This window comes from Anarrhichthys ocellatus, unplaced genomic scaffold, assembly GCF_004355925.1.
Source record: "Anarrhichthys ocellatus isolate YVR2014 unplaced genomic scaffold, GSC_Weel_1.0 scaffold79, whole genome shotgun sequence".
Taxonomy (NCBI): domain Eukaryota; kingdom Metazoa; phylum Chordata; class Actinopteri; order Perciformes; family Anarhichadidae; genus Anarrhichthys; species Anarrhichthys ocellatus.
Window position 1 is genome coordinate 843,787 of NW_022280109.1, and position 14,344 is coordinate 858,130.

General features: G+C 39.5%; 1 protein-coding gene across 1 annotated transcript in view; it reads right to left on the reverse strand.

The window, feature by feature from the left end:
• Positions 1–159: 159 nt before the first annotated feature.
• The window catches only part of slc1a1 (solute carrier family 1 member 1), an 18,971-nt gene continuing 4,786 nt past the window's right edge, over positions 160–14,344 (reverse strand). The window contains exons 2-12 of the mRNA XM_031874272.1: positions 13,624–13,764; positions 12,789–12,881; positions 12,542–12,656; positions 11,662–11,704; positions 11,421–11,516; positions 10,880–11,064; positions 8,220–8,327; positions 6,543–6,665; positions 6,243–6,437; positions 4,618–4,752; positions 160–4,522 (exon numbers count right to left, since the gene is read on the reverse strand). Of these exons, the coding sequence (XP_031730132.1) occupies positions 4,282–4,522; positions 4,618–4,752; positions 6,243–6,437; positions 6,543–6,665; positions 8,220–8,327; positions 10,880–11,064; positions 11,421–11,516; positions 11,662–11,704; positions 12,542–12,656; positions 12,789–12,881; positions 13,624–13,764 (1,475 nt within the window). The 3' untranslated portion in view covers positions 160–4,281. The remainder of the gene's footprint in view (positions 4,523–4,617; positions 4,753–6,242; positions 6,438–6,542; positions 6,666–8,219; positions 8,328–10,879; positions 11,065–11,420; positions 11,517–11,661; positions 11,705–12,541; positions 12,657–12,788; positions 12,882–13,623; positions 13,765–14,344) is intronic.

Sequence of the window (14,344 nt, forward strand, 5' to 3'; positions counted from 1 at the left end):
ACTTGTTTCAACCACCTGAAAAACTCAGTTTACCCACAACATGTAGAGTATATTCCTTTTTAAAAAGAAATTGTGTTAAATGGTTAAGAACAATGTCATACTTATCATGGTGGATATGGTTAGTAGATACCAAAAATAAAAACAACAGAACCAGTCAAATATTTAGCAGCTTTCTTTTATTTGCTTACAGTTACACATAACGTAGTACATGTTGATTCACATACTGCAGGTACTCAAGTAGTTGGAGTGAAGGGGGGTGGTTGATGCCAATGTGCTTTTGAAATGTAGAATACAACCTGGTTGCGAGGGCTTATCATTTCTGATCAGTATGAAATTACAAACAAGCACCTTCATTGACCCATGTTTTATTTCAAATATGGCCCTTTTGGCAGTGTATGGACGACTAAAACAGAGATACTGAGACTCACTTTAATCCAGACACAATGTATTTGGAATTTGGACGTCTTGGGGGAAAAGTCTCCTAAAAATTAAGCCCATAAAATGAACAAGTCACGAGATATGTTATCCCCAAGGACAGTAGTCATGTGAAATCACAGTAAACCTGACAGCACTCGGTAAACACCATTAGGCTACTTCATTGGACATTTTTATTATTCTGAAAATAGACAAAGTTTGCTTTTTCAACACTCCGTGACCTCTATCAAAACAACTGCATGATACCTGGTTTAAAGACAAAGCTGAAAGATATAGAGTAGCACTTGCAGTTGCTATTCTTTCTAAGCTAGGTAGCTGCTCACATTGCAAAGTATTGACACATGACTGTTGCTTTGGGAACAGTATTTAATACCTGGCAAAGAAAGTCTTTCTTCTGTGATTTTTCCAAACTGGACCACTGACACAGAGTAGTGTATACAGTTGCTCATTTTCTACGCCAGCCTAGCTACTTATGTGGTAAAGTATTGACACATTAGCTGCAGGTTTGTGTGCAGTACTTTACAAAAAGTAAAGAAAATCTCACAGATGTTTCAAAGGTGATATTTTCCCCCAAGCTAGAACACTAACATTAGCATGTCTAACTAAATTTCAACTTCTAACTTCAAATGGAACACGTCATACAGTGTGATATTGTTCTGTAAACTACTCTGATAGTTTCATTTCTACCACAATCTGAGCAACGAACTACCAAGACGCTTAATTGTTGCGTGTAGAATGTAGATGGGCTGAGTCTGTTGTCCTAGAAAATACCTCCATTAGCATGGGATGGATAACATAAGTGTCATTGAGTTGAGTGTTTCTATGGATTACTGTATTTCCTGCCAGGACATGTGAAAGGTATTTGGCTCAGACTCTTGGTATGGTGGAAAGTAAACCAAAGAAAATAATTAGTGCTACTTCAACCTAGTGACAATGGTATTGATTATCATGCTGGAAACATTGATTATGGGACCATCACTGGGAACATAACATAAATAGTACAACAGAAAACCCTCAGCAAAACCACTGTTGGTCCCAGGTTGTGTTTTTCAAGTCGACTCCACCAAACAACTCTACATTACTTATTCCAAGCTTAAGTACCTTACAGTATGTGCATGTGTAGGCATCATAGTATTCAGCTGCTGCATGGAGTCAAATAAATAGCTTAGTTACAGACGTAGATATACATTTGATAAAAAAAAAAGTTAGACCACAAGCATCACACGCAGTGAGCATCACAAATAACAATGCAGCCAAGGAGCAATAACATAAAAATACAGACATTTGTATCATTTGTGGCATTTACGTCAAAGGATTAACTGTCATTGACATCCTAAGGAAGGCGAGGCCCATTGGTCAGTCTGTCCATCCAACACATAGTATAGTATTTTAAAAACTACTGGTTAAGTAATTGACATTGTTGCCATCATGTCCAACTGCCTACAAGAACAATCAAAATGGAATTACTAGAATGACATAAAATTAACTAAGCACATTAAGTAAGTTTCCATCCACCCATTTTATGCACATGGGTTTCTTCACAAAAAAACCTGTGTGAAACTGCTGAAAATATCTACAAAATCTTGAAATATTGCAAAAAAAAGTTGGTGTATCGATAAAAGCAAAATGCGACAAAGTGCAATGAAAACAGACCCGATGTAACCTTCCTCACATTAACACATAAAACAAACAGAAATGTCATATTTCCATTGAGTTTTCTAAATTGTTTTTCACAGTTTGAGGTTCGAAGTTGGTTGTCAAACTGGAGAATTAGCATCACGTGGTGTTAATCGAGATTAACCAACTTCTAATAATCGCATAACGGTAGTGGATGAAAACAAGTCATTCTTCCTCGAAATTCGATAAAAATTTGCGATTCATTCAGATGGAAACCTGGCTAGTGTTGCTCCCCTGTTTTAGACACTGCTATACTGCTTCACCTCTATAGCTACATTTAGGCTGCAACTAATGATTATTAATATCATTAACATGTCAATTAATTAAGTCTATGTCATATTAGTAAATAATAAAACATGCCCATCACAATTTCCCAGAGGCCAAAGTGTTCTAGCAGTGCAGCTAGCCAATCACATTCCATGTTTTTTGCTAGTTGGCTATTACAGCAGTTCCTCACAACGTTTTTCGTTCTGCCAGCGGTTTCCAACCTTTTCTGCAACTGGACCATTCTCATATTGACATCTTTGTTGTTGACACGTTAGGTCTTTTGTCCTCACTACCTCTTCAGTAGAACATCTCAAGCTCTCTCAAACTCTCAAACGTTTTTGCTTTGTGCTCATGCTAACTAGTTGCAAAAGTTACACAAATATAGCACATAGCTAAGTTGGTCATGGCGGGCAGATTACCTCATGTACTGTCTTTCAGTCGTTCAAAATTGGACATGACAGGCAAAGATAAGAAAAGATGCAGATAGGACAAACTATGTCGAGTTAATTACTGCACAAAGTGCCTGTATATTTATATAATTATCATTCAGTGTTTTTGATGCATCACATCCTTTCCACGCAGCCTGGTATGTTTCAAGGTGCGGTACCAGTTTGCAGCTTTATAGCATGGCTACAAACTAGATGATGTCAAAGGTTGGCTGAGGTGTTATAAATGGCACTGATGCTCTGGCTTTACCAATCCTGGTCAGCATTTGATCAGTCGAAGAAAACACTGTCATAGTTTTATGTTAGGGTGCTGCACTTGTACTTGTGTCAAAAGAATACTTCCTGTAACTGATCTTGTCATCTCACTCTTGGCAAGAAAGCAAAGAAACATATTTACCAAAATGTCAAACCGTTCTTTACTAATGGTACTGTTTTCATGTCTTATTCAAGCAGAAATACCTATAACATGCAAAATTCCATTTACTGCGTCTTAGCTTAGCCATTGGTTTAAGAGCATTTGAACATATTTTGACCCAACACCACAGTGAAAGAATAGTAGCAAAGTTATGTTAATAAGACACACTCTGATTATCTGATTATTGACACATAAATCCATTAGGTGACAATTAAAATGATCTTGTTTGAGTAGGAATAATTCGGGGTATCAAATGTAATGTAATGATCATTATACTCTGCAATGAATCAAAGACTGTTAGAGATTTGGTTCTGAAGAAATGTACTCAAGTTTCACAGTGTTCAATGACTTCATAAGTCTTGGTTAACCATCTCCTGTCTCTGTGGAGTCTCCATAAAAAAATCAGTCTGCAGCAAGCGATTAGCATTTCTTTAACATATTGCTTCATGCAACTCAGTGAAAAACCACTTTATATGTTTGGCACAGTTTAAATATACAGATAGACATACAAGCAGTGCATTATGGGACATATAGTTACAACAACAGCCACGCAAAAAATATCATTCAGACATGTTAGAGAATTATTGTCTCATCAAAGAGCAAATAGTGGGAATGGAGTTTCAAATTCAGATTATTGTTTTTACTTGTGTTAAATTATACATTTTCCTTTTTTTGCAAAAAACAAACATACACTCCAGATAAATCCAAAACACACATACAAACAGCTCTTCTTTTGAGTGCATCTTTGCAAGAAAGAACTCACTCTTATTCAGAAGAAAACTGACTTTCTTTTAAAAATCTTGGCACAATTTGAGTGAAAGAAGGAAGCACTTTAATCTAGTCGTGGTTGTAAATGTCCGACATGAAGGGTGATCATCTTGGATAAGCTTAAGGGAGGCTGCTATTGCTGATGTCTGAGCTTGGATGGATCTGGTTGGATAGTTTTCCTCTCTCGTCATGGTGCTGATACATGATGGAAGGTTTTCCGTTTACATCCATAGCAGCATGGCACTTTCTCTGCTCCTCGGAGCCAGCCACAGCCTAAAACTGAGAGGTTTCAGTAAAGGAGATCGCATCTGTCTTGTCGACGGTAAAACCTCCATTTACATAGGATTTGTTCTCGCACTCTTCGTCATCCAAAGTGGCTTCCAGAGCGAAGGGGTTGGCGACATCGGCATCCGATGTCAGATCCATCCTCTCCAGTTCCCGCTTGGATAGTTTCTGGACGATACCGGCTCCGTAAGCATCGCCAAGAACGTTGATCATAGTACGGAACCGGTCCCTGAAACACACCCCTCAAAGTCAATCCACAGCATCGTAGGAAAGTAAGAAAGGTGGGAGAAACAGTCAAGATAAAAAGTCAACAGATAAACTTACAGCAGCCAATCCACAGCGACTATCAGAGTGACATCACTTGCAGGTAATCCAACAGCTGTTAAGACTATCACCATGGTGACAAGCCCAGCATTAGGGACTCCTGCTGCTCCAATACTGGCAACTGTTGCTGTTATACTGCAACACACAGACATAATGTCATAAATATTCTTCATAATAACATGCAGAAATTAAATATTAGAAATTTGGACATTGGTGTCCCAAATGGCATCAGTTAACTAAGTGTGAGCAAAATCAACTTTTGCTACTTAGATGTAGTTTGTACCAGAACATTAGATTATAATAATACAAAGGGCACAATATCAGGATAGTAAACACTGTATATAACATGAAGCTGCGATTTCAAGTTTATGGAGGGTATCTCTGGGCACACAGATGTTGAACTCATTGGAAATCAAACAATACCTGCAATCTATCCGTTTCGTGCCCATCTGTAAGCCGGGATTGCATGCCTGCACACAGCTCTGGACACGGAGATGTCTGAGCCAGCGGTTAACAGCTAACAGTGCTAGCAACTAACGGTGCAAACAGCGTGAACTGTGCTAACAATGGTAACAGTGCTGACAGAGATAACAGTGTTTAGCGGAGGGTGGGCGTTACACTTTTGCAACACCGCCGTCCCACCACTGGGAATTAGGGGTTGGCGTTACCAGCAGTAACCGCTGTATAAAGGCTTGAAGTGTGGCGGCGATTAGCTAGCTAGTACAGTCACAAAGCTTCCATTAACTAATTGAATGAAGTACTCTATTGGTGTTGGTATCACTTTAAGGGTAGCTACTGGTATTGGTACTGGCATTGTAATTGTCTAAACGACGTGGAGATGGTTATGGATTTCAGGAAGAACATAGCCCCACCTGCCCCTATCACCCTGTGCGACTCCCTCGTAGACGCTGTGGAGTCCTACCACTTCCTAGGCGCCACCATAACCCAGGACCTCATGTGGGAGCTGAACATCAGCTCCATCACCAGGAAGGCTCAGCAGAGGATGTACTTCCTGAGGCAGCTGAAGAAGTTCAACCTGCCAAAGATAATGATGGTGCACTTCTACACAGCCATCGTTGAGTCCATCCTCTGCTCCTCCATCAGCGTTTGGTACGCGCATCATTCGCTGCAATCTGCCGTCCCTCCACGACTTGTTGGCCTTTAGGCCCTCAGGCGGGCAAGAAAGATTGTAGCCAACCCCTCTCACCCTGGACACAAACAGTTTGAGTCCCTTCCCTTTGTCAGGAGGCTGCGGTCCATCAGGACCAAGACCTCACGCCACAAGAACAGTTTCTTCCCATCTGCACTCTGGTTCATCAATAAAGCCTGGACCCCCACTGACTCAGACACTTACCGTTACACACTCTTGCACATCTTTTCTCTATTGATATACACTTGACACTTTAATAATATACTTGTTTTAACATAATCTTATAAGTTTGTTTGTTTATCATATTTTATTATATGTATTATTTTTTATATTTATATATTTTCCAGACAAGGTATGACTAGAGTTAACAAGAAGTTTCTCTCTTGGTCAACAATAGTTTTATAGTATCATAAGTTGTATTTTATGGTCTTTTATAGCCTGCAGTTAGATGTGCCCCTTAGTAACTATGATGTACCTGATAGTAACAATCTGGCCCACATCCAGAGCGTAGTCATTAAGCTGGGCGATGAAGATGGCGGCCACTGCTTCATATAGCGCTGTCCCATCCATGTTAATGGTGGCACCCACTGGGAGGACGAAACGGGTGATCCGCTTGTCAATGTGATTGTTCTCCTCGGCACATCGGAAGGTGACGGGCAGGGTGGCAGAGCTGAAAGACAAGACAGCTGTTGGCATACAATGGTTTTTTGTTCCCAAATATGAAAATGTTTGATTTGGCTTTCCAAGCAGAGTGAGGGACACAGTGAATTCTGACCTGGAGGAGATCATGAGTGCTGTCACCAGGGCCTGAGCCATTCCCAATGTGAATGTATACGGGTTCTTCCTCACAATGACAAAGAAGATCAGTGGCAGACAGATAGTGGCGTGGATAGCTAGACTGAGAGACAAAACAGACATTATTATAGAACAATATTCTATATTCTGTGTTACAGAACTAGATACACTTTCATATGCCTTTTGGATTCTGTGCCACAACTCTTATACTGTCACATGTTATTTTTGATACAAATATAAAGACCAGGTTGTGTTTTTAACCCCATACCTTCTTAAAATAGTGTTTACTATCATTTACATTCATACATGAAACAAAGTTTACTGCTGCCTGGGCTTAAACAGCCCAATGGGGCAATTGTTAAAGGAATAGTTTTTAGGAGTAATCTTGCCTTCTTTTAGAGAGTATGTAGTTAACCTAGCTTAGAAAAAACTGGAAGCAGGGTTAAACAGCTAGCTTGGTTCTTTCAAAATTATAAAATATATGCCTACCAACAATTGGTGTTTATTCCCAAACTAATTAGATGCAAGTTTTCAATTAGTGCTCATTACAATTGTTGGTAGGTGTATTTTTTAATGCCAACTATTTGGGTTGCTTCCAGTCTTAATGCACTTCAAAAATGTACTTCAACTTGCCCTATGCTCAAAGACAAAGTCAAGGCTAAAAGAAGTCAGTAATACCAGGTAGAAAGTGTAAGCTCTTTTTATCAGCAGGCTGACAACCATGGAAGCTCGGGGCCTGAACAATTTCTCCATTTCATTTTATTCAAACCCAGTGAAAAGCTGCAATACAATGATGTTCCTCAAAACTAAACTTTGAGCAACAGTGGCAAGTTGTACAATGCACAATTCTAGTAATTATTGGGAAACAACTATTTACCAATAATGACTCTTCACACATGTGATTAAGTGAGGTGTCCAAGTTAGAAATCATTACATCATCATCATGATGTTGCATCACAGTGGGTGTAAATATTTTACTGCATAAAAAAATTGCCAATTACATTTCATGTTTGTGATGTGATCACTGTCCGTAGTTTGAAATCACTAACTCACTTCACTCCTTGCTTCCAGAATGAATGTTGTGATCAAGATAAACAATGATGAAGGCCATTGAATAAAGGGAGAATGAGTTCAAATGTCAGTTAACTGAACTGACTTTTAAATAGATTTCAGCTACAGCTCTTATAAAAATGCACATTTAGAGAGATTTGACTTTACTTTGACATTAAAGAGACTTCCTCTGTTGATCATGTCAAAAACTCTTTATTACATTCGATGTGATTCATTGTCATAAAGTAATAATGCATGAAAAAGTTTTTTCATTGGCTATAAAAGCTGTATTCAGAACATTACAACAAAGTGTGACCGTTGCGTGCAAATATCGTCACAGGAGCACTGGGAGCCTTGGACCGACCCTGTGACCTAACTGGAGGGGATTTACTGTACAGTCTTAAATGGTGTCATTTAGATTTAGTGGCATGGGCGAAGCTTTCATTACTGCAGCTGCAGGTTGAGCAGTTTTAAATGTCCTTGGCCCTTATCAGTGCCTACACAGAGCTCAGCTTTTACTGTATCACTGGAGGGTGAATCGGCCCAAATGTCAACCATAAATCCCGGTGTCTGGAACAGGCGGATACAGAGTAATGGGACAGCTTACCCACTCAGCACCGTCATCATATAAAGACCCATCTTCTTGAAGATCTCCCAGTCTTCAACCTCGATGATCTTAGCTGCAATTAGGAACAGGATCCCTATTGGCATGTAGCTGAAAAAACACATCAAGTTGGAGTCATTTGGTGTAAAGAATATAACATTATAGCAAATAGTGTGCAACAGCTAAAATGCTAACTTGACTAAATCACAGGTTCTAGCTTCTCAAATATGAATATATGCTGATTTTCTTAGTGTTCTATGATAGTTAAATTAAAATATTTAGGATAAAAACAGTTGGTAAGACAAATAAAGCAAAATAGATGCAAAATTGGGCAGTTTTATTGTGCTTATTTGATCAAGCTTCCAACTGGTTCGGTTTTGGCAATTTTAAATGCAATTTATGAAGAATTTTCTCTATTTTTCTTTTTGACTGTCAAATCCAAATATGTTATCCCACAAAATCCCTGTGGGAAGACAGAACAGTGTTGCCAATATGTTTTCTAGCCTGACAAGCAGTCAGTAATAGACAGTGTTGGGGGAGCTACTTTGAGCCTGTAGCTGGTGAAGCTACAAGCTACTCTTCATTGGAAAGTACTAAATCTACAGCAACACCACAGTTTTATTGAAAGCAGCTAAATGCTACCCCAAATAGCTTGTATCGTGCCATATTTTGTGTAAGTCTGATAAAAATGACTGCTGTGTGTTATGGGAATTGTTGTATTAAAATGCTCATGTGCTTGAACCTGCAAAAAAGCAGTGGTGGGCTGTCAGGGCCAGCAAAGCCTTCTCTGCTGAATCTCTACAGAATCACAAAGTTATAGCTATTTTATGATTTAATATTTTTCCTTAAATACACTACATGTATTATAATTTTTGTTCCCATTATCTTATGTTCTGATTGCACAGCTCCTGTCTTCCTCAGTTGCTCTGCTTCCAGTGCAACTTGTTTTAAGTAGAGCTTTTATCCAATCAGATCTCACCTCTGTGTCTCTAGGTAAGAAGAGAGGCCCGAGGCCTGCAGACTCACAAGTGAATCCATGTGCAGTTTAAGTGAATGGGGACGATATTGTTGATTGTCATAGTCTTCAACCAATCAGATCTTTAGTTTGACATGTTGGGTGTATTCTTTGAAGTGTCAGAGCCTGCTAGCTGGCCGAGCCATACGTGATTGGTCAGTGAGCTAGCCTGACATGTTGGGCAGTGACAATCCCAATATTTGCTGTCTCTGTCGAGCGGACATTTTCATCCCTCAAACGCATTAAAACGTATTCAAGAAATACAACTGGGGAGGCTCGACTGTCTTCACTGGCGTCCATGAATGAAGAAGGACTTCTTACTGGAACTAAAACACACGGATGTACTGAACAACCGTGAGATTAAACTCTTTGTTAACAAAGAAAGGAGGATGGACTTTGTCTTTAAATAGTGAACAGCAGCTCTGGTAAGTCAACTGCTTTTGTTTTTACATCTGCAGTAGCTTTATATGCTTGTTTATATATTATTATTACGACAACTTGTTTTATGAAGATGGATTTTTGTTTGGTTTTATATGTGATAGGAACCATTGTTACATCCAACTTTGCTCTGGGGACACATTTTGCCAACTTGGCGATTCTCTCGCTAAATCTGGCGACTTTCCAAACCCTCATGGCGACTTTTTTTGTCAAAAGCTACTAGTGACAAATCTAGCGACTTGTTCTGGTGTTGTTGGAGACTTTTGTGGTGTTTTGACTCGTGAAAGCACATACGTTCTGCACTGTCGTGAACGAGCAGCGGGAGCTGCCGTGAGCCCTCCGCCGCCCCAAAGCACACACAGACGCCTCGCGCAGCAGTCCCAGCTGCAGTCAGAGCAGAGAGGAGACGCACTCTATCTATAGGTGTTGGCTTCATTTTGACACGAAACAAATAATAACCGTAGCTGTGTTTCAGCTGCAGGACAGCAGTGAAGGCCCAGGTATAAAATGCACGGCCCGCCACTGCAAAAATGTATATACATAACAGTACATAATAGAGTATTACTTAAGAGTAATAAGTACTTCAATTTGTATGACTTCTGTTACCAAGACTGCGGTCATGCTAGGAGTTATGGGAAACAGCACCCCAGAAAGGGCTGTATCCTGTGTTTAGACCTTGCTAGATGCAGCTTTTTGTAACAAAGAAGGATTTACAAGTATAAGATGTAAAGTAAAAAAAATGTTCTCTATTGTCTCATGTGTGGCAGCCGTACATTAAGGGTTTTTGTTTAGATAATCTTCAGGAATAAGAGGAAAAAAACAGATATTGTGTTTGAGTTTATATTTGCTCTTCATCTCACCAACCAGACTAGTTGTTGCTTTTTCTTAAACTCATTGTCTTAGCACATGGAATTTGCAGGCTGAGAAAGATCACAAGATTCAATAGAAACCCTTGGAAATGCTAGTAAGTGGAACTTGAGTTAAGATTTGGTTTTGTTAAACCAAATCTTTGTTAAACCAAATCGTTTCCAAGATCAAGAGGTTTCAAGCCTTTTTTTGCAGATCAGGATTCATTCTTCAAAAGTACTCAAAGGTTCATTTGTATAGTCGTCCAAGTTTTAAAAACTGAAAGTAAGATCATGAGTCCACCATGTCACTAAATGTCGTCCGTCTGGAAACCCATAACTGTAGATCAGTCTTTCATACATACCACATAATGATCTGGACCAGTTTCATGGTTGCTTCGTTCAGCGCATCAAAAAATTCCAGGAGGATACGTCCTCTTTCGCCCATCTTCCCAATGACAAGGCCAAAAGCAACACAGAACACGATAAGCCCCAATACGTTGATTCCATCCGAATACGTCCCAACGATTTTATATTCCTTGGTTATGTTCTGCCAAGAGAGGACACAAGGAGGTTATTCATTCAGCTAACCAAGAGCAGGTCAGTAAGCTGCTTTCACAACCACATTAGCTTTCTCTAAAGAGCCATTGATGAGCTGTGCAAATGTTTCCTACAGGATCACAGCCCAGTGACCATGGCTACTTTACTTCTGATGCATTTAGATCAGACGCGGGTTGCCAGGTGCAGAAACATGACACGTAAAGTGCAGCACATGGATCCACATGGACACACCGTCGTATGTAAAGACCAAAACCCCAACAGACATGTTAATGGATGTTCCCAACAGAAGATACTTGTGAACTCTGGTGCTCTAGATGAACAGAATAGAGTAATGTGCACACCTACCTCTACCACCGACATGATAGTAGTGGCGAGAGGTGGAATTGTGGTGGTGTTGGCTGAAACGTTTGGAGGCTCCAGCTCTTTGCGCTTGGTCTTGTACTAGAGTGTGGTCAAATTTCACAACATCAGAGTTACTTCAACATGGCTACAGACTTATACTCACCACACCCTGATGTAGGTTTAAATGATAAACATGGGTAGAAAGTGGAACAGAGATGAATGATGGATGTGCAAATCCTCTTACCTGCTGAAAACAAGCCTGCACCAGATTTTCGGGGAACATGTTTCTGTAGAAAAACAAGATTGGGGGTGAATGACGGACACTGACTAATGATGTGTATTACACTGACAGATGGGTCGTTGCAACTACTCTTTATGTTGGTCAAAACGATTCATATCAATTAGGAGGATGTAAATGTAATTTATTGAGGCAAAGGAGTTAAACATTAAAATTTGCAGATACCTACTCCAGGGAAGCTAGGATTTTGTCAACAAAATGTAGTGGGAATTGGATATTCATGTCATGCTGTCCATTGTTTTCAACTAAATCAATTGTCATACATTCAAGAAACTGAAGGTTGGATATGTGAACCTCAGAGCTCTGGAATTAAAGGCCACGTTATGCTACCAAAGTACTTGGATCAGCTGACAGCAGCTGAAAACCCCTTCCTGACAGCCGAGTCAACTTTCCATGTTCCATGTTAATTTCTGAGCCGGCGTAACATTCCGAGTTAAATTGATAAACTGTAATAGATAATTTTAAAAGTTTATATCAATTTTCAAGTTGACCAAAGTTTTTGAGTTGGCGAAACCTTTTCAAGTTGCACAAGACACAAAGAGGTGGTAGGCATTAGGAGAAGGGTTTAGTGGCAGGCTCTTCACCCCGCCTTCGACTGTGGACATTCAAAACAAGTATAAAGACTTTTGATGTAGCTGAACAACATCAACATGGGATTATACTTGTTCATAATGTGAGTTTAGCTCATTTGAAGCATAAAGGCAGAACTGAAGTGATAAACCTTATCAGGGAAAGACCTACAGTTGCAGTCTCTGTCACTTTAACATCTGAATGACTGGGTATTTCATGGTTATGAGAAAATTGTATCACATGGCTGGGAGGTCACCTGAGGAGGTCCAAGAGAGTGTCAACTGTTGTGACGTTGGGCGTTGTCCCGGCTCTGTCAATGTGTTCAGCTGTCTGAGAGACTCCCGGTTTGATAGTCATCACCAAAATAATCCCTGCAAATGATAACAACTTGACTCATTCAGGTTTAATATCAACCACCGTTTTTACACAACACCATTTGAGTGACTTAACTGTAAAGCAACTACTGACAACTGGACAAGGGGAGAAAATAATAATCAACTCACCAAGAATAACTGCAATGATGGTTGTTGAGAAGTAATAAATAACAGCTCGCAGACCTATTTTTCCTGATACCTCAGAGTCCAGGGCTGCAACACCTTTTGGACAAAAAGCACAATATTGAATTGAGTTCCAAACCAAAAGCTTGTTCTCAGGTATCAAAATAAAAGAATGAAGATTTTGAAGTCGGATGTGATCGAGCTCTAAATCAAAATCTTGACATTTGCGTGTGAATATACAATCAATTTATCTGGTCAAAACTTTTACAGATTGGGCCTTTAAAACCTCAGCTAGCATTCATGGTGTAGACAGGTAATAAGTACAGACTGCAACCAACGGAAACGTGTCCCGTGGGCCAAGCATGGAGAACTACAGTGGACGACGCAAAAACGCAAATGGCTCTTTCTAGAGCCAGTGTTTGGTTTGCATCCTGGGCTACTGTAGAAACATGGTGGTGCAACATGGCGGACTCACTCTGTATGTAGATATAAATGGTTCATTCTAATCTAACAAAAAATACAAGTTTTTTTCAGGGAATATACAATAAAGAAAACCTACTTACATCAATATCATATTCTAATTCTGCCAATAGTTCCCCTAAATGCTACACCTTTAAGCCTAGAGGCTTCACTAAGATAGTAGGCCAGTAGGTAGTAATCATAAAAGTGTCTAAATGAAAGTAGCAGATGTAAATGTATCTTAAAACTAAAACAAATATTTTAGGTTCAGGTTTGTTGACCTAAACTAGTTAAAAATGAACACAGAGGAATATTTAGTTATATTACTGATGATATATTGTATATATATATATCATATTTATGTTAATTATGTTCAAGTTACCTGTTATCATGCTTGAAATGATGAGTGGGAGGATGACAAGCTTGAGCATTCTCATGAGGATCTCTCCTGGGAAGCCGAAATACTGCTTGTGAAGGTGGGAGAGGGATGTATACTCTCTGACCACAACACCCAAACTGATCCCTGATCAGGAGAAAGACAAAATCACATCATAAACAATTCTTGGTCTCAGCTGAAAAAAAAGGGTAAGTCCTTCGCTGCATATACATTTGTTTCCATAAGTTTACATACCCTGGCAGAATTTATGAAATATTGGCCATTATTTTGACAGATCATGCAGAAAACCTTTCTGTTATTTAAGGATAGTGGTCACGTGAAGCTATTTATCATCACATAATTGTGTGTGCCCTTTTTAAATCATAATGATAACTGAAATCACCCTGATCAAAAGGTTAAATACCCTTGAATGTTTGGCCTGATAATATACACACACAGGTTTAAATGGTATTAAGGGTAAGTTTCCCCATCTGTGACATGTTAGATTGTAATTAGTGTCCGTGTATAAATAGCCAATGAGTTTCTTAGCTCTTGAGAGATCCCTGCACATTTTCATCCAGGTCTGCTGAAAACTGAGCCATGGGGAAAGCAAAAGAACAGTCAAAGGACCTGCGAGAAAAGGTAGTTGAACTTTATAAATCTGGAAAAACATAAAAACATATCCAAAGATTAGAAAAAGGAAAGGGGGGGGGGGGGGGGGGGGGGG